Genomic DNA, 26,272 nt, shown 5'->3' with positions numbered 1-26,272 from the left:
GCCCTTCCCTTTCAGCTTTCTGCTGTCTCTCCAGTAAAGACTGGTGAAAGAAACACAACATCCATGGTGGTGGCCACCATTACATCTTGTGGCAGTGAATTCTCACAACCAGAAGACACACACACCTGCCATGTCCAAGTTCTTTGTGTGTTAAGGGACAGGACTCTCACTGGCTTGTTCTGCACTGAATGGACCTTGATTATGACTTCCAAATAAATAAAAACTAGGAACAGCATTTAGAAACTTTAGTTCTCTCCCCACTACATTACACACAGGGATGCACAACTGCAGCTTTGAGAAAAGAGATGCAATTCTGGGCACCCCCCCCCTCTATTCATACTTTTTACTTAAGCAACCAAGGTGGTTCACTCAATCAAAGCAGTTGAAAAATTAACATAATGGCAGGCACCAGAAAGCTAATAATGGGAAGGCAATTAGGCAAGCATCCATGCAGGGGCCAAGCCAGGGAGTTGGAGTGGGAGAGCTGTATCTGAATCTCAACCTGGAGAGTGTGTTCTCCAGTTGAGTAAACTCTTTGATGTCGGCAGCTAGAGTGAGGCACAGGGAACATATTACATTGCTGACAGCTAGACAGCAGAGGGACAGGCCAATCCAGAGGCTTTGTACAGCCTTCCAATCGCAGGAGCTGACATTGCACACCACTGTTTCTGTCTGCACCTATAGTGGGGCTGAGCACACACAGACCCAGGTGCCTCGCTAGGGTGTATCTGAGCTTCAGGCCATGAGGTTTCAACCTCTGGAGTCCCTGACAATTAGCGAATGGAGGCACAGATTTAAACCACTCCTTTGTAGCCATAATACCTGCAGGGAGTGTAGGGGATGTAACATTCTGAAAACTAGACTCAGATTCTTTTGAATACACTTTTTTTGGGCAAAATCAGAATGTTGCTCTACTGCAGTCAGTAAACAGGGCTTGGGTCTTACCCTCCCCGTTTCCATTTTAAGATGATGAGTTGGGTGCTTTCAGGCCTGAATTTAAACGGCCTGTACCTTGCTGTGTCTGAGACCAAGCAAGCTACAGGCCATTTAACTTCAAGTCTGAGCTGAAAAGAGCCTGCTCAGGCCTGAGACCTGTTTTTATCTTGGGCTAAAAAGTCTTTTAACTGCCCTGCATCCTCCCTCCAGCCGAAGCTGTTGATTGCCTATGGTCTATTAACCATCGCGTCTTAAAACCAATTCACCTTCAGAGAGAAGCGACTGGCTGTGCATTTGTGTAACTTGCTCTCTTGTAAGGCTTCATTGTCAGATTCTACATTTGCTTTTGCACGTTAATATGAGTGATAATCAGGAGTGCATCAGGAAGCCAATAATTTTCACACATCATTGGTATACCGCAGAAGGGGGCTATTACTGAACTACAACTCCCATCAGCCCCAGCCAGCATGGCCAACAGTTAGGCATGATGGAAGCTGTAGTCCAATAAAATAAAATAAAATCTGGAGTGTCACAAGTTAGCCACCTTGGCATACACTGTCATTTATGAAAATTGTGTGAGTGTCTATTTCGATCTGTGTTTGTGGACAGAGCACAGAGGGGAGTTTAGTATTTTAGTTTGGCACATAGTTTAGCTTCACTGTGTCCTTGCAGTGTACTCCTTGTTTTCATAGTGTGTACACAGGACGTGAGATTGAAGCCGCTTACTGGGCGCGAGAAAGTAGTGTCTCTGAAGTCATATACACCTGCCTTCTATACACCTGTGCACACAGCTAGGATCAAACATCCAGCACGAACTACTGTTGTACCTTTTCCTACACCTTTGTGTGAAGCAACCCTGAGTGCCCTTGCACAGATCTCCTACTTCCCCACCAGCCCAAGGCTTGACTCTCGTCTCCGCCGTAACGTTTTGAAGGGCATCCCCACGTGTCGGAAAACACACGCCCGGTGGGGTGGGGTGGGGGGGAGGAAGAGAGAAGCCTTAGCCAATCAGTGCTGCGAAGGCCGAGTTCACCGCGTCTTTTTAAGATATGCGAATGCCCTTCAAACATTACCGGGGGTGGGGAGTTAACAACAAAACAAAACACAAAGCCGCGACGGAAACGGCGTGGAGAGCTACCCCGCGCGCTCCACGAACTCCCAGCAAAAAGCAGTCCAACTTCCTGGCCCACCTTGTCGGCATTTTAAGTTCACACGTGGAAAGTAAAGCGGGGAAGACCTCGGCAAAAAAGAAAGGGAGAAAAAGTTCCCAGCTTTTGCTGCCCTTTCTGTCCCCCCACCCCGCCAGCCCTACTTGACCTGCCCCCCTCTCCATCCTTTCCCGCTTGTTCTGGCTCCTTCCCCCCCCCACACACACACCGCGACCCGCCTCAGCTCCCCCCCCCATCTCCCCTCCGCCCGTCCCCCTCCCCTCCCCTCACCCCGGCCGGCTCGGCCATTGCCCGCTCCGGCCGCCGCCGTTGCCTTTGTCCTTCGGCCCCTGCGGGCGCCCTCTCCGTCCAGCCTTGCGCCCCCTCCCCGCTGCTTCTTCTCCTTCCTGCTCCATTTCCTGCGTGCAGACTCTCCCTCCCTCCCTCCCTCCATCTCCGGCGCCCCTGCCCCTTCCTCCCCGCCTGCCCACCATCCCCTCACAGCCGCCCGCCCGCCCGCCTCCTCCTCCTCCTCCTCCTCCTCAGCACGGGATTGTGGGAGGAAGCGGAGCGGAGCGCAGACAGACGCCCAGCGAACATGGCTGCACCATGAGCCGCCTCCCAGAGGCTCGCCGCCGCCGCCGCCGCCACCACCACCGCCGCCGCCGCCTCCTCCCGCCGCCGCCGCCTCAGCGCTAGCGCCAGCCCGAGGCTTGAGCCCAGGCCGAGCGGCGGGGCGGGGCGGCGGGGAGCGCCGCGGCCGAGGGGGGGAGGCGGAGGCAGAGGCGGAGGAGGGACCCCCCCCTCTCTCCTTGCCTCCCTCCCTCCCTCCCTCCACGGTCTCCTCCCCGATCGCCCCCCTTCCTCCCCCCGTCGACCGCCGCCGCCGCCGCCGCCGCCCGGGGAGGCGCTGTGGGGACCCAGACTGAGCGCGGAGACGGGCCGACGGACCGAGGCCGGCCCCAGGCGCCCGCTCCCCGGCGCCCGCTCCCCATGGATAGGAACTACCCCAGCGCCGGCTTCGGGGATCCGCTGGGCGCCGGCCCGGGATGGAGCTACGAGCGCTCGGCCAAGGCCAGGTCAGGCCGACGGACGGGGAAGGATGGGGAGGCGGGAGGGGGGAGGAGGGAAAGGGAGAAACAACCCCCCCTCGCAGTCCCGGGCAAGCGCTGGGTGGGGGGGGTCAAAGAGGGAACCCCCCCCTCAGCCAGCCCCTCCTCGCCTGCTGCTTCTGCTTCGCGGGCCTCCACTTCTGGGCCTGGGAAAGCGGGGTGGTGGATGGGTGGGGGGAAGCGGGGTGCAGAGTGCGGGGTGGGGGCCCGAGGGAAGGCCAGGACTAACCGGAGGGTGTGCAATTTTTGGCCCCCCCCAGGTATTTGGGGGGACCTTTCTCGCGTCGGGAGGGTTGCCTTGTGCAAAGTGGGGGGAGGGAGGGAGGGAGAGAAGAGGCCTCTAGGCCATGCAGAGGAATGGGGGAGCCACTGAGGCGCACGGCTCCCCGCGGCGGCGGTTGGAAGTGTGTGTGTGTGGGGGGGGGGGGTGTTTTACACGCGAACGGGTGTGCAAAGGGTAAGGGGGGTGCAAGGGAAGGTGAGGATCCTCGGGCTTCCCCCATCTCCCCCCGTGCAAGGCAACCCGGCAACCTCTGCAGGGAGAAACTGTGCTCGGTTCCATGCAGGTGAGAGAGGAGCAGGGAGAGAGAAAAGGCGCTGTGTGGTGGGGCTTTTGGGGGGGGGCGTCCTCTACTTCCTTGCTTGCCCCTAGGGATACACACGCTGAGAGGTGTCCGGTGGGGGACACTCCTTCTCGCCTTCCATGATGCTGGCGTTGCATCCCCTGGATTTCCTTCATGCGATGCCAGAAGCTTTTGCAACTCCCACCTACATCCGTGTTTGGGGGGGGGGGGGCAGGGAACGTGGCCCTGGGAAAATCAGCCCTCCTTGGAGAATTTTTCTCCTTTGCTAGGAGGACTGTGCAGAACTGATCTCCCTCCTGCCTTTCAGAAGGCTTTGCATTTGGGGACCTCTTTCCACATTTCAGCATTCTTTGCACCAGAAGAGAAATCCAGAGTCGGGGCCTCTTGCAAAGTGGGAGAAACTCCCCTTCTTTTATTCACATGGTGACATGTATGTACCCCCTTTTGCAGTGTTGAGGGTGGTTCAGAGTGAGGTACCTTTGAATTTGTGTGTGGATATCTGGTGTTGGAAGTTGTGGAATATAGGCTAAGCCCTTTGGTTGGGGGATGGAGACGAAGATATAGAGGTGTCTGTAAAAGGCTTGGGGAGGTATGCTCTAAATGAAGGAAGGAAGTACAGGACATTGGGAACCCCCTATGTTTCCAGGGACTTCCCTGTGAAATAAGGCTCTGATGGGGGGGGGGCAAAGATCCTGTGACCCTCTTTATGCTGTGCTTCTTAACTGGGACACATATCCTCTATGTGGTTTATGCCTGTGATGGCATCATTCAGCCGTAGAAGAGAGCCACAAAAGGGGGGAGTTGGCCACCTGAATCTCTGAGACCTAGTGGAGGAGGGTGGAGGCCTTTGAATCTTCAAACTTTAGATCTCTGGCGATTTGTTCCTGGGAATGCTTCTTAGGAATGAAAATAACTTGTGGGGGAGTTCCACCAAGTACAGATCTGACCTACCCCGTTTACTAAGAAAAGTGGGAGAAGATTGGCTACACAAATCCCCATCCCCACTGATACAAGACACATCCCACTTACTCTCTCAGCGAGAAGTACAATAGCCCTGCCCCCTCCCTTTTGAAGAACCCAGTTATTTGGATCCTTATACCCTTTCATGCCTCTGCACTGACAAATTAGGGCAGGCTCCCTCCAGATGTTTTGGACAATACAACTCGGACTGGCTGGGGCTGATGGGAGTTGTAGTCCAAAACACCTGGAGGGCACCAGGTTGATGAAGACTGTATTAGGCCTTGCTGCCCGCTAGGAGAACCCAAGAATGCTGATTCCAATAATTCCTGCTCTCTTTCTGTAAGGAGTCCTGTATCCCTAATCCCGCCTCTCCTCTAAAGAACCTAGCAAGAGTGGAATGGTCTTTCCTCCCTTCCAGTAAGCGGGAAGGGTCATAGCTCACCTGCTTTGCATGTGGATGGTCCCAGATTCAATCCCCAGCATCTCCAGGTAGGACTTTCTGGGAGAGACCCAATGTCTGAAAGGCCAGAGAGCCACCGCTGGTCCATGTACACAACACTGAGATGGGTGGACCTAACAGGCTGTCTCGGAATAAGGCAGCTTTCTATGTCCCAATTTTCTTTCTCATTTCCCACAACATTCAGGAGTTCCATCTCTCTCTTTTTTGCACCAGAGGCCAGTTTGCTTCTTTTTCATCCCCTTTCCCAGTAGTGCTGCTTTTACAGGTAAGGAGTGCAGAAGGATGGCGTGTTGTGCCGTGTTACTTCCACACATCTTGTGCAAACTGTTTGAGGCAGCCCTCGTGCTTGTTAGCCTTTGATAAGAAAGTGGCAATCTGAGATTTCATTTAAATGTGACACTGGCCACAAGAAGTGCTTAACCCATATAAACATTCCCTGAGGCCGCCATCCATCTCGTATAAATGCACTTACTGTGTGTGCTGCCACACGTGGGCAGAGCGCTAGTGTAGCAGTGGTCCATGCAGGTGCGTTGCTGGAATGCTTGTGCTGCTGGAACTTGTGTGTGCCAGCACATGCACACTTAAATGTGCATACTTGTGTCCAGTGTGCATTATGGATTTCCCTTGCAGCAAGTGAAGGATCATGGGAGAGGCAAGGTGGTGGGGCCCAGAATCCCTGGCTTCCCTTGAAGTATATGGTCCAGTGCTTTAAGAATAAGGGATTTTCAGAGGCAGCGCTCTAGAGTTTTCTGGGAAGGGGAACTGGGGTCAAGTGAAGGTGGAGAAATGAGGTATCAGATTCCAGACAAGCCACCTCAAAGATTCTTAGTGGGGCACTGCTCCAGTGTTTATTTGCAGGGGTCATGGCTTTAGACATGTACGTATGTATATATACATTAATCTCAAATGGGCCAAGGAGCAGAGTGAGACCACCTGGGCACAGATTGTCTCCAATGTACAATGTGCATGCAGACATACAGGAAGCAAATCAGGAGGCTACATTTATTACCTCTCACATTTATTGTTGCATTATCTACCCCAAAGGAGCCATCCTCTGGTGCGTACAAGCTTTTGGCTTCTCCTCAGCTTGTCTCCCTGAAGAACCCTCTTCCTCCTTTTTTCTCCTCCTGCCCCTGGGACGAGGGCTGCTGAGGGATGAACTATATTTATTGTGCAGTTCAGTTACATTTGTGGAACATTGGAACAGTTGTGTTTGTGGCTTAAGGTGGGGGGGCTCATCATCAGTATGTCAAAACATGGAGAATTCTTGGCCTTTCTTACTTACTGCTGTCTTGGTGGGGGTGACCTTTTAGAAGCTGATTGGGATCACCTTCATTTCCTTTTGAAAGCACAGGTATGTATTTGGTACTGGGCATGGGACAGCAGCTTCTGCCTTCTGCAAGGTGCATCTGTGTGTACACAGAATACATTTCAGTCAAGCCTCTGTTCCCTTTGCTCCCAGTGCAGTAGGCCTTTACCTGTCTGAGGCTAGCAACCAGAGTTTCCAGGTTGGAGGGCATGTTTTCTAGGTAGTCTTGAGGCCCGGGATTTCTCTCTTTGCCTTTGGGCCTGAGGTGAGTTGGTTCTGTGTCTGTGTCTGCGAATGACTTTGAGGCAGTCTTGAAAATAAATCTGTAAAAGTTGCTCACCCACTAAGTTTGTATTATCTGCCAGCCTGCATGCACAATCTTTGATGTCAGGCTCATCAGTAGTCTTAAGTGGAAAGTGCTCTTTTTCCAGTTGACAGAGGCTTTCTGGCCTTCCTTAGGAATCACAAGCAACCTAGACCAGTGGCTGTTTAGCGGCCTGTTTGGAGGCAGCAAGAGGCTGAGTTGGTGTGGTGGGCAAACTTTTTTGCCGAGGAATCAAGCCTATAACATCCATTGCTTTGTTTCCTAGTGGAGCTTTGTACTTTGGTCTGTTGAGTCCCCCTCATTCGTAACTTAAGTTTTTGACGTGTTTCTCTGAGACTTAATTTCCACCTCACACCCAAACCTGCCTCTGGAACTCTGCAACTGACCTTAAAAAGCTCACACTCTCCTTTGCAGGTTTGTGATGCTCTTATGTCACAAGGCAGTGATACTGAGTGTGTAGGCTTTGGCTTTGGGGTGTGTTTCCTGTAGATGTTTCATTACGCTTTGACTACCGTGCGTGCACCTGAGTGTTATATATTCTGTCTCATAGCGTGATGATTCTGTCACCACCACACAAACCTGCAACAGATAAAGTTAGTGTGCTTTCTAATACAGTTGTGTGTGGCGTTCATCTAGAGAGTACCCCACTGCTGGGACTTGTGTGCCATACGTTTATTTTGAAAACGTTCTCCGAGGCAATTCAGATTTTCTGTCAAGAAAAGCGGAGTTTGAAATCTTGCATAAATGATGCAGATTTGCATGTGTTTTGCTTATTTTGCCTAATTTGTGCAGCTTCAGATAAGGAGAAAGGCGAAGGAGCTACTAGGCAGGCTGCCCAAGCGCAGAGATCCAACTCTACCAGCTTTGGAGACTTCGCTGGGTGCTGAAACCCATCTTTGCATCATCATTACGGGACGGATGTTTCTCAGGAGACTGTGCCCAGCACGCAATATTAAATACTGTGTTTGCACAGTAGTTCATACTGTTCACAGCTCTTGTCCGCTGCCAGCTTGTATTCCTGCACTTGGGAATACTAGAAAGCTGTGTGGTGTGTTTATATCAGGGGTCAGCAAGCTTTCTCAGCAGGGGGCCAGTCCACTGTCTCTTAGACCTTGTGGGGGGCTGGACTATTATTTTGGAAAAAAAAAAATAATGAACAAATTCCTATGCCCCACAAATAACCCAGAGATGCATTTTAAATAAAAACACACATTCTACTCATGTAAAAACACCAGGCAGGCCCCACAAATAACCCAGAGATGCATTTTAAATAAAAAGACATATTCTACTCATGTAAAAACATGCTGATTCCCAGACCGTCAGCAGGCCGGATTTAGAAGGCGATTGGGCCAGATCCGGCCCCCGGGCCTTAGTTTTCCTACCCATGGTTTATATCCTGCCACATATGGATTGTTGGACTGGCAATCTCTTGATGTTACCCTTGAACTTGCAGCACTACATGCACATTTGTGTTTGCCCTCCCTGAGATGCATCCTACCATAACTTAATTCCGCTTCCCACCGTCTCTGCTTCCTGCGTCCATGGCTTGCTTATTCCTGTGCATCATTTTGCATGGATCACACACCTTGTTCTGCAGGCATTTGAACACAATTAACCAATAGCTGTTGGATTTGTGGCTGCACCTGCAAGACCTGCATTTAGGGAGTCCACTTGCAGGCTGCACTCATGGATTGTAATACAAAAGTTCTGCAAGTAGAACATTGGGCCAGTTGTCCTTTCAGTTATGTTGTGGGTGCTTTTTGTGCAATGCATTTTCACCTGCAATGATTGTATTTGCGTATCATGTAGCTTCTGTGGAGGAACTAAGTGGTTGGGACAACGATGCATGTGTTTCTGTACAGTTGCATCAACAAAACCTTATGGCTATCATTGGGCTCCAGAGCTCTTAAGTGCACGTTCCATTAGCTTACATGGAATCCTGCATGTATGTGTGTTTCTCAAAAACTGCAAGTTTCTAGTTCTCATGGGGCTAGGGATTATTTGAACAAAGCTCAAGTTGATTCCTTTCCTTGGGGGGGAAATCCTGCAATCTTTCTTTGCCAGTCACCTTCCTCTGTTCCTGTTTCCTTCCACCTTATTTGTTGTTTCTCCACACACATGCATACCATATTAAGAAAGACAGGGTGGCAAAGCACGCTCATTTGTAACCTTTTATTTGCTGTTAAAATTTTCAGGTGCACACTTCTGCAGGTGCCTGACTGCATCCTGGTGGGGAATACCCCACCTTTGCTGTTCCTCCTTTCCCCACTACAGACAGCCGAACATGCATCTTAGGCTCCAATCACATGTCGTGTATTCTCAAATAATTCCTCACAAACCCTCAATAACCACAACTCCCACCTGTATGATGCTGGAAGCAATCCCTGTAGAAAGGTTGCCCCGCAAGAGAGGAAGAAATCTTGGTAGTATTCTAGGTTGTGGTTTCCTGGAAAGCGGAGGGTGGTGTCCAACTCTGATAGGTGGTGGTGTGTTTTTTTTAAGTAAACAATCCAGGAGTAGGGATATCTATTTCACTTTAAACTGTAGTCTATATTATTCTCCTTCCTAACTTCAGCTTCTCTGTATTAGAAGTGAAGAGAACGGTATTTAACAGTTTCAACTAGTGTTGTTTGTGTGAACATGGTGCTTGCATTTAATGCTAATGATATTTTACTGCTGTTCTGCATTTCTTGCAATAAAACAGGGGCTACATTTAAAGCAATATCATACCACTTGATTAACAGATCTTGCTTCCCCCAAAAGAATCCTAGGAACTGTAGCCTGTTGCAAACTCTGAGAGCTTTTAGGGGACTCTTATTCTCTTCACAGAGCTGCGGTTTTTAGTGTGATTTAACAGTAAGCCTCCCAATGTAAGGCAGGCATAGGCAAACTCCTGCCCTCCAGTTGTTTTGAGACTAAATTCCCATCATCGCTGACCACTGGTCCTGTTAGGCAGGGATGATGGGAATTGTAATTCCAAAACATCTGGAGGGCCGGAGTTTGTCTCTGCCTGCTGTAAGGGAAATAAGTGTCTCCTAACAACTCTCAGAGCCCTTAACAAACTACAGTTCCCAGGATTCTTTGGGGCAAGCCTTGGCAATTTATAGTGGTATGATACTGCTTTGAATGTATAGTGCAAGTGGGTACAGGGTTAGGGTTGTAGCCCTCTGCCACAAAGGATTTGTCCGTAACGTCATTCATCATCCTCAAGCTACTCTGGGAAACGGGTCACTCGTCTTCCTCAGTTACAGGTGAAGGAAACTGCTGCTCAACAAACAAGACCCACTGACTTGCTCAGCATCCTCTCATAGCTCCAAGAGGTCCAGTGGTTTATCAGCTGTTGCTTATGTCATCTGGGTTTTTTGGAAGGGTGCGACCTCTTTCCTTCTGCCAGGAGTTGTGTAGCTTATTAGTGACAGGCCTTGTAGGCAAGATCCAGTGTCCTGAGCAGGGAGAGGGCTAGGATAGGTGGTGTTTGGGCCTGGGGGGGGGGCTGAACTCAAGTGTTGACCCATGTTTTGTGTTTATTGTGTGGCCTCGGAAAAGTCACACACTCTCAGACTCAATCCCCGGGCTCTGTGCAGTGGGAACATCAGTGGCCTGCCTAACTGGATTGTTGTGAGAGTGAATTTAACAGAGGTCGTAAAGCACTCCTGCAAATTAAAAGTGTTACTATACCGCAACTGAAAATGGTATAGTGCAAAATTACCTCCTTCTGCAGCCACCCGAATGGAGCATGTCTCGCATGTGTGGATCCAATCATCTGAATCTTTCTGCCTAGTTACTAGAGTTCACTGGTATGATATGCATTTGCTTTGCCATCTCTGCCGAAAGGGCTTTCCCCATCAGCTACTGTCTGCTTAAGTGAGGAATCGGTGCTTAGTGCAGAATTGGGAGAGTTCTCTGTTCTGTGCTAACCGTCACCGAGGGAGGCTTGATTTCTATTCGCCATGACGGCTGTGCTCTTACCTCCACAGTTGGAGGCAGCAGTGTCTCTGAACACCAGTTGCTGGAAATCACAAGAGGATAGAGTGCTCTTGTGCCCAAACCTTCCTTGCTGCTTCTCCTATTCGGCCCCTGTAGGAACAGGACGATGGACTAGACAGGCCACTGGCCTGATCTGGCAAGCTTTGTTTACGTTTGTGTGCGTCTATCTCTTTCTCTGCCTCGGGATGGTTTTCCATTCAGCTGTTGACACAGTGCTCTGTAGCAAGGGAGACAGTGAGGAGGGTGAATGAAAGACTCTCTTATTTCCTGTTTCCTGTAACCCTTCGCAGAATGGCCCTCTCGTGGTTGCTACAGTGCAGTCCAGGCAGGCATGCTGTGTGCAAAGGGGGGTTTGCCTGCTTTCATGGCCAGCCGCCTCCTTCCTTGCCCTCCCTGCCTCGCTTTCGCATTGCAACCTCTGTAGCTCCCTAGCAGCAGGTAGCAGGTAGCTGCATTCCTGAGACAGGCGCGCTTGCTGCTGCTACCAAGATCACTCGTACCACCTGGATTCCTCCCTGCAAAGAGGGGTGCACACCCCGCGTGGCTTCTCCTGTCCCAAAGCTGTGCTTGTGTTTCCTGCACGGCACGTGCATAATTGTGCGTGTGTGTCGAGGCATGTGCCACATTTCAGAAAATAAGTAACGGTGGCAGGTTGGTTTGGCGCTGGGAGGAGGGGAGTGGCAGCGTTGTACATAATTAGGCACATGAAGTGTTTCCCAAAGGGAGTGCGGAAAGAGAGAGAGCATGGCCTGGGTGTTGTGTACAGAAAGCTGGGGGAGTGGCGGGTGTTTTTGTGAAGGAATACCTCCCCCCCCCCCTAAATCTTGGCAAACCTGTGTGGTGTACCAGGCCCTTCTGCCACATTATTTACTGCCCCAAGTGAATAGCTGCCTGCGGTTTAGGGTGCGGTGCTGTACCCTCTTAACCCCTTTCACTTCAGTGGGACTTACTTTGGAGTAGCCTGTACAGTGGTACCTCGGGTTAAGAACTTAATTCGTTCCAGAGGTCTGTTCTTAACCTGAAACTGTTATTAACCTGAGACACCACTTTAGCTAATGGGGCCTCCCATGCTGACGCCGCGCAATTTCTGTTCTCATCCTGAAGCAAAGTTCTTAACCCTAGGTACTATTTCTGGGTTAGCAGAGTCTAACCTGAAGCATCTGTAACCAGAGGTACCACTTTATAGGATTAAATTGTAAGTGTGTTAAATCCAAGTGGCTAGGAGCTCTAGCACCTGTGATTTCCGATAAGAGCAGCCAAACTGTCAACTGGGCACATATATTTGGGGTGGGGGCAATGGGAGAGTATTGACTTTTTCTTTTCTTTTTTTTTTTTTCTTTTAAAGGGGTGGTAAAATCCAGTGGTCTAGAGCAGGTGCTTAAGAGGCAGGGCCTGGGAAAGGGGATTTTTGCGGCTTAGAGCAGGGAGCTTGAAGCAAGGCCTTTTGAGCTCTCAGTTTTCTTGACCTGGTCATTTTTTTAAGAGTACATGTGTGAGAGAATATTTCTACAAATCATCCAAGGCAGAAATGTGTGTATGTGTGTGAAGAGAAAAAGAATTTCAGGTAAAGGACAAGAGTCAGCAGCATCAGAAGCAGGGCTGAACTGGCTGGGTTGCAGATAAGGAAAGAGAGAGAGAGAGATCTCAGCAGCACCTACAGCTGAGGAAGGAGGTCAGGAATGAGGGGCGTTCTTCTGCGAGCTGCGTTTGCTGCGTTTTGGCCGCTGGGCTAGACAGCTGCGTCTTCCTGTGCAAGGCAGGGGAGAGGAAGGGATTCGGGTCACATGCAGAGGCTGTGGGAAACCAGGAGGTGGGGACTACATTTCCCATCATGCATCACTGGTTACACATTCCAGTCTTTTTTCCTGCCTATGTGAGTTGCTAATGAAAGAGGATGGAGTGTGGGGAGGGGGGGTGTATGCTTGGGGTGGTGGGAGGAGGTGCCTTGATCTTTTCCCCAAGCATCTAAACAAGGCAAGGCGAAAGCTTCTCCCGGTGCCTGTGGTGTTTCAGTATCAACTGTGTGGCACTTTTGAACGTGCAGCGTGTTTTGGCTTAATGTAATTATTTTGTTCCTCTCGAATGAGGGCACTGGTGTGCCCATTTTATGGGTGAGGAGCTCACGCCCATGGCTGCGCAATGTCACCTAGAAAGTTAATAGCTGAGAAGGGTTCTGAACTCTAGAGTGCATGTGCTAGACCCCACAATTCTGTGCACTCGAAATTAAAGAATCACGTATAATTGGGTTCCTTGACCTCAGCCACTACCAGACTTTCCGCTGATAAGCTTTGCATGAAACCTTTTGTGCATATAATCAGGATGTCCAAACTGTGTGAAGTGTGTCAAATAATCTCAGCCACATTCCCAGAGAAGTTGCCAAGTCTGACCAAGTCTTTTCTGTGTGTCTTTGTCCTTCAGCCTGGTGTACGGTGGATCCCGGAGCTCACACCCAGACACGGATATCTTACACCGCCAAGCGTACGCCACCCCCCATCCTCTGCAGGGCTACGCCACAAACCACCACCCGGCAGGTACTGTGGTTTGTACTCTCTCTCCATTGGTGTTTCTCTTTATGCACATGTGTTTTAACCAAGCCTCCCCTTCCTTCCTCCTCTCCCCTCTAGCTGTGCGCTTGTCCTTCTCATAAAAGTGTGAATGGCTGTCATGCCTATGTTCTCTTCCCCTGGTTCACCTTGACTGCACTCATTTTGCCCTACGCTTTCAGGTTGATACTACAGGTTACAGTGATGCAGCCAGTAGTACTTCTGAAATGCAGTTGCTGCGAACCACAAGAGAGTAGGGTGCTCCTGAACTCAAGTCCTGTTTGCGGGCTTCCCACAGGCATCTGGTTGGCTGCTCTTGAGAGCAGGGTGCTGAATTAGATGAGTCAGATCCAGAAGGGCTCTTCCTCTTACAGCATTATTTTAAATGTGCTTAGCACGCAGGACATTCTCTTTTAACCCAAAGCAGAGGATGAGAATCCAGATCAGAACTGTGGCCTGGGAGAAAGGGGATCTAATCCTTTTCTCCATGCCCTTTCCCTGCCTCTCCACCCAAAGCTATTAATTTTCTAGAACAAATAAACCACACTTCTCTTTCCCAGTCCCCACTGCTGTTGACTTCGATCAAGAAGTACCGTATTTTTCCGTGTATAACACCTCCCCATTTATAAGACGACTCCTATTTTTGGGGACCACAGCAAAAATGGGGGGAAGATTGCCCAGAGTTGTTAAGGTTTTTTTGTTTTGGGGGGGGGATTGCCCAGAGTTGTTAAGGTTTTTTTGTTTTTTTTGGGGGGGGGGGGAGATTGCCACAGCCACCAATCATCAGGACACTAACCGCCGAAAGCCCATCTGCCCACTTGACGCAACCACAGCCAATTGCACGCACGACTTGCCGCTGTCGTAAATAGACCGCCCAGTTGCCAAAGCCAATCATCAGCAGGCCTTGCCACCAATTGCCCGTCCCCCCTGTCCGTGTATAAGATGACCCACAATTTTTGCCTATTATTTCTAAGGAAAAAATATCGTCTTGTACAAAAAGAAACAGTCTGGCCAATGTAAATTATAATTTGGCCCTCAGTTTATGGGTTTCCACCAGAGCCAGTTTTCTGACCTTCCAGCCTGTCAGTTTTGTCTCAGTTCCTCATTTGTCCTTCATTTCCTGCTTTTTCTGACTTCTCCCCTCTCCCTTAGCAGCCACCTGTCTAGCTGTCTATAACTTCTCATTTCTCCCCCTTCTGTCTGTGCATGCCTCGCTCTTGGCTGAGTCTCCCCTTCGCCACCAAAACAAACAAACTAAAAAAACCCCACCCCAACCCTCTGTGGTTGGTGTGTCTTCTAATGGTACCAATGTTTCTTCATCCTTTTGCTGTTCTGTACCACTGTGTGTCTCGAGGCTCTCCTGTCTGTTCAAAGTGGTGCTCCTCTTCCTGCCTTCTGTATCAGGCGATTCGGCACTTCAGGCCCGGAGACCAACTGCGGCCCTCAAAACTCTCTTCAGACCACACCCCTGTCCCCTGACCCACACTCTTCACTGGCTTGCCTTCATACGCAGAAAGGTTTTGCCCTGCTGGAAAATGTCATTGAACTTTGATAATGTCTTGTGTTTCCTGGATGGAAGACAGAGAGGGGCATGGATAGAAACTAGCCTACAGTACAAAGATAAAATCCACATTTTATTTACAAGGATTTAATTTACCAAGATAAAATTTACATGGACTGAAAATTAAAGAGGATGGGACAGGAAAAATCTTGGACAAAGTGGGCTGTGCAGTTAAGAAGTAAAGGGAAAACATCTAAAGAAAGCGAACTATTAGGTTTTCATACACTCAGAAAGAAGGAAAGGAAATTTATTTTAGAAATAATTATTGATCTTTTGTGGATTGACAATCTGATGAGCAAACTCACTTCTAGATATCTGAAGTGTTACAATATTGTACGCGCAGGAATTGGCAAATGGATAGCTGATGGCTAAAGAAAAGAAGTTAAAAATGACCAAAAAAAAATTTGTAATATAAGGTTAATTTTGGAAAATTGAATTTATTTTAATTTCTGGTTGATTTGTTGAAATTTGGAAAATTAATGAAAATGTTTTGGCTTTTTTTTTTTTTTAACATTTGTTGCTCTGCCCAGATTTGCCTCTGGCCATACCTACCACTATCATGTGGCCCTTGGATTGTTGCCTCGAATGGAATGCGGCCCTTGGGTAGAAAAAGCCTCTCCACCTCGGATCTATCTTTTCTTTCTCACTGTATTTCGGCACCTGACCTCCTTTCTCTGTCTCCTTGATTCCCCCCCCCCCCCAGGTCTCTCTGGCCTGTTCGAGACAGGGCTCCATCATGCCAGCAGTGCCACCCCGGACGCCTCTGTCATGAATCTCATCTCAGCGCTGGAGTCTCGGGCACCTCAGCCGGGCCCTTCTGCCTCTTCCCTGCTCTCCCAGTTCCGCACCCCATCCTGGCAAACAGGTAACTACCGTAGCACACCTTCCAGTGGCACAGAAAGGACAGGGGCATTTTGCTCGTCGTGGGCTGGGCTGAGCTTTCACGAGAGGGCCTTTGTTGATGCACTGATGTACAAAACACATGGTGGCTTTGTTTTACCTCCACTATCGGAGCACTATGCCTCTGAACACCAGTTACTGGGAATCACCGGTGGGCAGAATGCTCTTGTGCTCATGTCCTGCTTGCAGGCTTCCTACAGGCATCTGGCTGGCCACTGTGAGAACAGGATGCTGGACTAGGTGGGCCATTGGCCTGGTCCAGCAGGACTCTTCTATCCTTATGTTCATGTAAAGGTGAAGGGACCCCTGACCATTAGGTCCAGTCATGGCTGACTCTGGGGTTGCGGCACTCATCTCACTTTATTGGCCGAGGGAGCCAGTGGTGCCTCGCAAGACGAAAAGAATCCATTCCGCGAGTCTCTTCGTCTTGCGGTTTTTTCGTCTTGCGAAGCAACCCGATTAGCGCTATTAGCGGCAAAGCGGCTAAGTGGCTATTAGCGGCAAAGCGGCTTAGAAAAAGGGGGGGAAAGCGAAAAAAATCGCAAGACTCGCAAGACGTTTTCGTCTTGCAAAGCAAGCCCATAGAGAAATTCGTCTTGCGAAGCGCCTCGAAAAACGGAAAACCCTTTCGTCTAGCGGGTTTTTCGTCTTGCGAGGCATTCGCCTTGCGGGGCACCACTGTACATGTGACCGGGTCATGTGGCCAGCATGAGTAAGCCACTTCTGGCCAACCAGAGCAGTGCACGGAAACGCCGTTTACCTTCCCGCCGGACCGGTACCTATTTATCTTCTTCAACTTTGACGTGCTTTCGAACTGCTAGGTTGGCAGGAGCAAGGACCAAGCAACGGGAGCTCACCCCGTTGCGGGGATTCGAACCGCCGACCTTCTGATTGGCAAGTCCTAGGCTTTGTGGTTTAACCCACAATGCCACCCATGTCCCTTATATGTTCATATAACACCAGTCTTAAAGGATCTGTATTGGCTCCCAGTATGTTTCCGAGCACAATTCAAAGTGTTGGTGTTGACCTTTAAAGCCCTAAACGGTTTTGGCTCTGCATACCTGAAGGGGCGACTCCACTCCCATTGTTCAGCCCGGACACCGAGATCCAGCTCCAAGGGCCTTTTGGTGGTTCCTTCTCTGCAAGAAGTGAGGTTACAGGGAACCAGGCAGAAGACTTCTGGGTGGTGGTGCCTGCCCCATGAAAAGCCCTCCCATCAAATGTCAAGGAGATAAACAGCTAACTGACTTTTAGAAGACATCTGAAGGCAGTCCGGTATAGGGAGGTTTTTTAATGTTTGATGCTATATTATGTTTTTATATGTGTTGGAAGTAACCCAAAAGTGGCTAGGGTAACCCAGTCAGATGGGAGATGGGCGGCATATTAACAACAACAACCTCTGATGGGAGGGACCAGGTGATAGAGTGTCATCTCTTGAGCAGGGGTCGCCTGTAGCATTGGGTCATGACTCTTGATCCCATCTTCCCAAGGCAAGGAGCCTTTCCCTTAATCTGTACCTGCTCCTGATCTTATCGGGAGCAAACATGGAAGCTTCTGCATGCAAATCACATGCTCTTATTGCTGAGCTGTATCCTGCATCGCAGAAACCCTGTCTCAACAATGAGGCGCAAGGTGAGCCTGCCTCAACATGTCTTTCAGGAGCGTGTTTTGTTGACTCTTTGGGCACAGCTTACTCCACCTCTTGTGAGTAGGCCAAGCTCTGTGCCTTTACCCCCCCCCCCCGCCTCCCTTGTAAGTGCCTTGCAAATCCTGCAGCTCTGTGCAGAGAAATCCAACTAACCCGATGCCTTTGTTTCTTGCAGCCATGCACACTCCAGCGCCCGCCGAGCTCTTCATCTCGGGGGCCCTCCCAGGCTCCGGCACCTTCCCCTCCTCGTCGGCACTCTCCGCTTACCAGCACCCAGCCTCCTTCAGCGGGCGCAGCTTCCCGGTCACTTCCTCGCTCACCCTGCAGGATGCCACCTTCAGCCCCACCTCCAACGGCCTCTTGTCCCCACATGACCCCCTGCTGCACATCAAGTCCTCCCAGCCCAGCGTCCCCTCCTCCCTCAGCTTTGACCGGCTGGGCAGTGCAGTGCTGGGCACGGGCTTGCCCTCCCAGAGCTCAGCGTACCGCAGCGCTCAAGAGTCGGCTTCCCGCCACCTGCCCTCCCAGTTCAACCTCCTGTCGTCCTCGCTGGGGCCCTCTGACCAGACATCCCAGCTGTACAACACCTCCGTCTTCTCCAGCTCTCCCGCCTCCTCCATCGACAGGGCCATCCCGCGCCAGGACAGTGTCATCAAGCATTACCAGAGGCCCTCCAGTGCCCAGCCCCAGCTGCCCGCTGCCCATTCCCTCCAGCACTACCTGAGCTGTGGGGGCAGCTACCAGCAGATGCCCCACCGTTCCAGTCTTTCGTGCAGCCCCTTGGGCGAGCAGTCGCCCGCCAGCAGCGAGGGCTCGCAGCAGCAGAAGACCTCCCAGGCCACGCGGCAAGAGCCCTCCCAAAGCTACCGCCCCATCATCCAGTCCCCCGGCTACTCTGGCACGGCCTCCTCTTCCAAGTCCAAGAGCTACTCAGCCTCCCGCCAGCCGCCACGCTCCACCGCCACGCCCAAGTGCCAAAGCAACTACAGCTCGTCCACTCCTAAGCCCAGCTCCGTCATCGCGAGCCAGTCGCAGGCCTATTCGCCCGGGCAGCCCCAGAGCCTGCTCTCCATGAGCCAAACACAGAGCTACTCAGTCAGCCAGCCGCAGAACCTGTCTTCGGTCAGCCAGGCCTCACAAGGCTTCAGCAGCAGCCAGGCCCAAGACCTCACAAGCGTGAGTAAGGCGCAGAGCTACTCAACAACAGGGCAGGCCCAGCAGGGCCAGGCCGGGCAGGGTGGGCAAGGGCTGCAGACCTGTCAGAATCAGACTTACTCGCCAGAGCAGCTCCAGGGCCTGTCATACAGCGTCCAGGCCGAGCCTCATGTCTCCGTTAGCCAGACGCCGAGCTACGTGCCGGCGCACTCGCAGGGGATGCCCACGGCCAGCCCGTCGCTGAGCTACAGCACCGGCCACTCGCCAGCCATGCCAGGGCACAGCCAGTCCATCGGCTACTCACACAGTCAGAGCCTCCCGGACTCGAGCCCTTCACAGATCATCCGGCCCCTCCAGTCGCCCACCACGAACCGGCCCCAGAGCGTGGCGTCGCCCGGGCAGTCTCAGAAGTACCTCACCTCCGTGCTGTCTCCTTCGTTCATGCAGCCGGCCCACACCCAGAGCTACCAGAGTTCCCAGGGAGGGCTGGAGAGGGCAGCGACCTACGGCAAATCCAAGACCGACTCGGACCTGCTGTCCTCGGAGCGGACGGAGGATGAGGAGTTCCTGATCCAGCACTTGCTGCAGTCACAGAGCCCGCCCCGCGTGCCCCCCGAGGGCATGGTGGAGTGCGAGGAGAGGGCCGGGAAGGGGATGGGCTATGAGCTGAGCAAGACGGAGGAACGCTACCACCTGCAGAGTGTCATCCGGACCAACTCCAACCTGGACAACCAAGGCCTCGAGATGTCCCTGCAGGGCCTCAAGGACAAGAAGAAAGGGGAGCGGCAGAAGGAGTATTCGCACACGCGCTCGACGCCAGAGTCCCTGGCCACCTCCGTGGTCCACTACAGCCACCAAACTGGCTCCATGGACTCCTACGGGCAGGAGATCAAGAAGTCGGTCGAGCAGCACCTCCAGGGAGGACACATGGACACGGGGGGCAAGGAGATATCGCAAGCACACTCGTACCTGCAGAAGACCCCGGAGCACGCCCCCCAGCCGCACCCCATGGAGCCTCACGGGATGATGCCTGGGCAGCAGGGGGGTGCTTTGATGTTGGACTCCCCTCCCGACCTGCCCCCGCTCTCCCTCTCGCAACAGCAGCAACAGCAACAACAATCCCAGCTGCTCCAGTCGGTGCTCACTCACACACAGAGCCAGCTGCACTCGCGCGGGAAGGTGCGCACCCCGCTGGACGTCCACCTGATGGAGCCGCAGCGCATGCACCAGGCCGAGGCGCCCTCTCCACAGCTCCAGATGCAGGCGCTGGAAGCCCACTTGCACCAGGCGCATGTGCGCTCGCAGAGCATGGAGGCGCAGCTGCTGGAGCCGCAGCAGTCGCCACAGCTCCAGGGCCAGCTGCAGCAGGAGAGGATGCAGTCGGAGGGCATGGAGGTGATGCCCCAAGGCAACCTTTCCCAGTCTCAGGAGATCCAGGATTTCCTGGAGCCCGAGCTGAGTCTGGAGTCCCACCTGGGGCAGAGTGGCTCAGTCCAGAACCAGCAGCACCTCCTCCCCGACGCCGGCCTGGACCCCGACTCCTCCCAGCAGGTCCCCCAGGGCCAGCTGGAGGGCAAGGACCAGTTTGAAAGCCCCAGCCCGCAGGGGGCCAAGCAGCGCTTTGTCCCCCTCACCTCCATCTGTTTCCCGGACTCTTTGCTGCAAGATGAAGACCGCAGCTTCTTCCCGGGCATGGAGGACATGTTCGGGCCTCCTCCTTGCGCCGGAGACGAGTTCCCCAAGCCGGACGACGGGACCCAAGGCATGGAGAGGGGAGAGGGCATGAAAGGTGGAGGCTACGACATGATGCAAGGGGGGCAAGGCTACCAGAGCTACTGCCAGTCAGAGAGCGGAGATGGGCAGCACTTAGGCCTGGACTCTGTCTCTGTGAAGCATGAGCTGCCTTCGACGGTCAACACAGAGCAGCTGGGCTTGATCCAGTCAGGGCAGCACGGGACGGCCCCCGTCTCGGAGTCCAAGTCTGGCCTGACGTCGCCCATCTTCTGCTCGTCCAAGCCCAAGAAGCTGCTGAAGACCTCGTCCTTCCATCTGCTCAAGAAGCGGGAGCCCCCCTTCCAGCCGCCCAAGAAGAACTACGCCCAGGAGTACGAGTTCGAAGACGACGAGGACAAGGAGGACGTCCCGGCCGACATCCGCCTCAACAGCCGCCGCCTGCCGGACCTGCTGCCAGACCTCATCTCCAGCTGCCGGACCAACCGCACCAGCCTCAGCCCCATGGGCGACATAGACTTCTGCCCGCCCAACAGCGGCCTCCTGGAAGGGCCCAAGCGCCGCGGCCGCAAGCCGACCAAGCCCAAGCGGGAGGGCCCGCCCCGACCCCGCGGGAGGCCCCGCATCCGGCCCCTGACTGAACCGCCCCATGGCGTGGCTCACGATGGCACCAAGAAGCCCCGTGGCCGGGGGAGAGGGAGGGGCAAGAAAGCCGGGGAGGAGGGGGTTGAGCCAGGAGCAGGCTTGGAGTCCCTCAAACCACTCAAGGTAAGCGGGGACTGGGAGGCAGCGGGGTTCATTTTTTAAGTGGCAGGGCTGGCGGCGGGGGTGGGAGGGCTGTGGCCCCTCTCCTTAAGAGGCTGGTTGGATTGCGACTCCCCCACCTGCCTCGGCTGAGGCTTTGGGGGGCTGCAATCCACCCAAAGCCTGGAGGGGGGACGCAGCTTCCCCATCCCTGACTTGCAGTGGGAAAAGAATAATTTGAAAAATAAAGAGATCGGTTCTGAGACTAGAGACAGACAATGGGCAGAAACGAGCTGGAGAGACGTGTGGTTTCTGGCTTCTGCAGAGTGGGCTTAGTGAGAGAACCCAGGGAGTTGCCTTAACACCAGCTGAAGTGTATTTGTGTTATCTGACCAGGGTCCTCGGGCAGAGAGTCTTTCCCATCACTTGCTGCCTGATCCCTTTTAAGTGGAGATGCAAAGGACTGATGCCAAGGGCAGGTGTTCTGGCACTGAGCTGTGGCCCCAACTCGCGTACAGGAAAGGGAGCAGGCAGACTTTTGAGGCTCCTGGTGTTGCTGGCCCTGGAGAATCTGTCACAGGCAGTAAACTACTACTTGACTTGCCAAGCGCCGTTCATATGTACCTATAGTGGTGTGCTTGCTGCTGGAAATTGCTTATGCGCAATCCAGGCTCCATAGGGCTGCAGGAGTGTTTCAGCCTGCTTTCCAGGAAACACACCGGTGTCTGAACAGCTCCCATAGATACTTTGCACAGATGTCTGTACTTAACAACGCTCTCCGTGCAAACACTGGAGGGGTTTTCTGGGGGCAGCCACCGTGCAATGGGTACATGTGAAATGGCTCTCAGAATTCTCTTCTGTGTGGATTACAGTGGCGGCATACAGTGGCTCCATATATATGGAGTGGGTAGGTGAATTGTTGGCTGGAAGGATCCGGGAAAGTTTGATGGACATGGTACATATTTGCAGCCGGGTCTTTTTTCCATGTGTTGTTCAGCAAGGAGGGAGAACCTCAGTTCCGGGGCACTAGGCTGTGCTTGCTTTTTGGTTAGGGTTCCAGTCATGACTGGCATGTGGCCCAGAGAAGGTTGCCCCTAAGAGACTGCAGCCCATGGCCTGAAAAAGACCCCTCCCTCCATTGCACGCCAGCATGTGAATACAGAAACTATTCAGATTCTGTGCTTAATGTTGTGGAAAGCAGCAAGTTGTTCAAAGTTGTAAGTCTTAACACATTTCACACTTTGAAGTGGCGACTCTAAAGGATGCTGCTCTCCTGTTCATTAAAAAAAACTAAACTAAACGAGAAGAGAGTGAATTTGGAGACAGAAAGTGGCCCACTCCTCCCTACCTCTAAATCTACCATCTAAAGTTCCTGTGCTACCCATAAACCTTGCCTTGCATAGCTGTTTCAGCATCTGAAGCTCCTCCCTCTATTGAACAGCTTATTCTGTGCTCTTGGACTTACAGACTTCTGCATTAAGTTTGGCAAACGTCACAGAGGTTGCGTTTTTACTCTGCAATCCAAGGCACACCTACATTGAACACTGTGGCTTGCTTTGCAGTTAATTCGCACAGGATTATGCTGAGTTAATGTGCACAGGGCTGTTGGTTGTGGTTTTTTTTTTTTTTTTTTGGCTGCCCTCTCCATTATTCCCTTTGCTTATTTGTCCCCATCTCAGCCGTTATTGTTGCACAGAGAGGTTTGCGAAGATGCAAAAGGTACCAGATCGTGTCTTGGGCAGGGTTTGCCTTGGGTTGCATACACGCCTCCTCTCTATGGCCTGTTCTCCCAACCCCATGCTGGTTGGCTCCAGGTTTGAGGAGGGCCCTCTTTTTCTCCTACACCAGTGGAGCCCCTTGGCAGGCTTAGCTAGGGATGGCAATAGCCGTCTGGTAGAGGTCGTCTGGTAGCCACCATGTGAAGTTCCCACACTGAGAGCACTCTGGGAAATTAAAATGACAGCACCTTGAACTCGCTCCACCCACCCTCAGGGCCTGCCACTCAAACGAAAAGGGAGATTTTGAGCAGCGAGCCCTTCCCAGGGCGCTGATGCTAGGCCCGACTTCATGACTCCTAATATCATGCACCTACTCCTTAATACCTTTCCTGTCTCTCCTGAAAACCATGTCACTGCCACTTCTTGAAAAACAGCCATTGAAATGCAGCCAACACACCATGCACATTCAGAGGTGCACAGCATGGACGTTTAGTAGCGTATTCTGATGGTAAAAATATTTGGGTCTTGTGCCCGTAAAAATTTCCTGTACTTTATTTATTGCAAAAAAAGGAACTTACCCAAGAGGCCTTGGGTTTAACGGTGTTCCTATTTGATTCATTAAAACCAATGGTTCCTTGCCTTTCCATTCAATAACCCTCAAGGCGGCTTGCAGTATCAAGCAAAATCATCCTGCTACAAGTCAGGGGTGGAGAATTTTGAGAGGCCGACACTCTGAATGGGGCCTGAGTCAAAACAGGCAGCCAGGGCTGCTGAAACAGCACTAAAGTGGTGCGGTCAGAACACTTTACGCCAGACAATAGTTTGGCTTCCGCATTCTGCGCCCGCTGAAGCTGCAGTTCACTTTTCAGAGGCAGCTCCATGTAGAAAGCAATACAGTAATCCAATCGGAATATAAGCTAGAGCGTACATCACCGTGGCCAGGTCTTCAGGAAGAGATGCACCTGGTACGCTATCCCAAGTTGCTGAAATGCTGTTTCCGCCTGCTTGAAATTCAGGAGTAGCGCCAGTAGCGCTTGAAATTCAGGAGTAGCGTCAGCAGAGCCCCCTGACCAACAGTTCTTCCATCTTGTAGGGATTAAGCTGTGGGTCCTTCCACATGTCCAGTCCATCATGGACACCAGGCACCGATTTCAGGACTTCCTCCACCTCCCTAGGGGCAGATGAAATGAGTGGGCATACTGACAGCACCAGCCCAAATCTCTGGAAAGCCTCACTCAGCAGCTTAATACACACATTATGGCAGATGAGATGGGAATTCTTTCTTAAGGACACTGCTCGGAATGCGTTCCTAAAAAAAGAATCCTTTCACCTAGCTGTTTAGTTGTTTTTAAAATTCAAGCGGAGTTTGAAAATAAATAAAACAGCACAAGTAAAATAGCCTTGCAAGCTGTTACTATTTGCACACTTAACATAAGCATGGCTGTTTCTTGGCACAAGAGTTTGGGTTTCCAGAGTGCAGGATGCTACTAGGACAGGATGGCAGGGTTGGTAGATGGTAGGGATCCCAGATAGATGTTTTGGGAGTGTGTGAAACTAGTTCAGTACATTGTGCATGTTTTGAGGACTAGCGAGTGAGGCGAGCTTGCCGGTTGCTAGATCTGTGTGTGAGCAAGCCACACATTTCGCTCAAGCACATAATTTGTTGCTGAATGTGGTACCTAGTGGATTTCAGGTTTTGTTTTTCAAAAATTTGGTTTCTGGTCCTCGTGTGAGTGGAGGAAATAGGCTTGTGTCTACAGTGGGGTGGCTTCAAAGCCAGAGATGAGCAGGGTGGGGCTTCTAGTTGGCTATAGGGTGGCTTCCAGTGCCGCACAGAGCTTTCCTGGTGTTCGCTTCCTTCTTATGTGAGCTGACTCCTGGGCATCCTGCAGTTCTCTCACTCTGTTCCCTTTCCATCTGCCACCCAGCTCCTTCAAAACAAAACAAAAAAACCAAGCCAGAGCTCTCAGAAACCCATAATTTTGGAAGCAGGATAAATGGTGAAGATATATGCAAAATGTATCTTTGATTTGGTTGGAAAATGGTGGGTCCAGAAAGCTGGTGAATGGTGAAACCCTAAAAATAAAATAAAAAGGAGAGAGAAAAACGGAGGTCGGTTAAGTCAAGACGCAAAGCCAACATCGGGGGGCGAGTCCAGGAAGTCTCCCTGAGACTCCTCCTCCCCTCCCCCAATTCCTGTCCCTTCTCTTTTCCTCAGATCAAACTTCCAGTCCCCAAAGGTTTGGAGGGGTCTCAGTTGGAGGCTTCCACCCCATCTCATCAGCCCACTCAAGAGAGCAGTCTGGATAGCAGCCAGACCCGAGAGAAGATCAAACAGAAGATCAAAGAAGTGGAAGAGAAGCAGCCTGAAATGAAGTCGGGGTTCATGGCCTCCTTCCTGGACTTCCTTAAGTCGGGCAAGCGTCAGACGCTGCCTTCCTCTGCCTCCTCCACCTCCTCGGCCGCCACAGTCGGGGCCCCCGGCACGGCGGTTACCATGGTCGCGCCTTCAGGCAGCCCCTCCAAGACGCCCCGTCCCCCATCAGCCACATCCTCGTCCTCCTCGTCCCAGCCGCCGCCTCCCTTCAGCATGGCGCCCCCGATGCTGCCTGGCGGCTTGGATGGGCCCGAAGGGGACCCTGCTGGGCTCGTGATGAGCTGCACCAGCCCCTGCAAGCGGCTGGATGAGGAGCTGAAGCGCAACCTGGAGACCCTGCCCTCCTTCTCGTCTGACGAGGAGGACTCAGTCAGCAAGAACCAGGACCTCCAGAAGAGCATCTCCTCAGCCATCTCAGCGCTCTACGACCCCACCGACCGCAAGGAGGGAGAACCCAATGGTGAGCGCCGGTCCCCTGTCCAAACCTTGAGTTGGGTCCCGGGCCATTGTTTATCTCCTGATTTACATAACCTATCTTGATTTCGGGAGGGCATTAGTTTCTGAGCAGGGTAGACTTCCGTCTGATATTTAGTATGCATTTTTCTTTGCATTCTTTCAACAGTTCTTGCATCCTGAATGTAGACATTCTTCCCGATCAAATGCCTTTCTGCTGCACACAGCAGTGTTAGAAATTAGGCAGGCGCCAGGCGCGTTTTGCACCTGGCGTGGGTCCAATTGCAACCGCACAGCTTTGGATGCCAGGTTGGCAACCAGGAAAAGCAAAATGTCACTTAGAGAGGGATCTGAAATATTTCTTTGAAGCTTGAATTGACCGTAGTTCTAGGTTAAAGGTGCCATTTGGCGATTACATTATATCTTGAGTTTCTAAACACTGCACACATGCTCCCTTATATTTTCCTAATAACCTGTTTACTTACCAAGTTATGTTTCTCTTTCCCGCAAGACCCATGCGCCACCCTGCCTCAAAATTCAAACTCTAGATAATTGTATGCAGTTTTGATGTGAAGTAAAAAATAATAATCAAGAAAGCCCTGCTCTTGTCCGCATAAAAGG

General features: G+C 51.9%; 1 protein-coding gene across 1 annotated transcript in view; it reads left to right on the top strand.

Annotated features, from left to right (window-relative positions):
- The first annotated feature begins 2,868 nt into the window (after positions 1-2,868).
- The window catches only part of PRR12 (proline rich 12), a 46,072-nt gene continuing 22,668 nt past the window's right edge, over positions 2,869-26,272 (top strand). Inside the window, exons 1-5 of the mRNA XM_081837551.1 lie at positions 2,869-3,163; positions 13,240-13,352; positions 15,629-15,790; positions 17,649-21,127; positions 25,040-25,658. Coding sequence (XP_081693677.1) covers positions 3,078-3,163; positions 13,240-13,352; positions 15,629-15,790; positions 17,649-21,127; positions 25,040-25,658 — 4,459 coding nt within the window. The 5' untranslated portion in view covers positions 2,869-3,077. The remainder of the gene's footprint in view (positions 3,164-13,239; positions 13,353-15,628; positions 15,791-17,648; positions 21,128-25,039; positions 25,659-26,272) is intronic.

This window comes from Podarcis erhardii, assembly GCF_964252035.2.
Source record: "Podarcis erhardii genome assembly, chromosome: 13".
NCBI lineage: Eukaryota > Metazoa > Chordata > Lepidosauria > Squamata > Lacertidae > Podarcis > Podarcis erhardii.
Note: the sequence above shows the minus strand (reverse complement) of the source record. Positions and strands in the feature narration are given on the sequence as shown.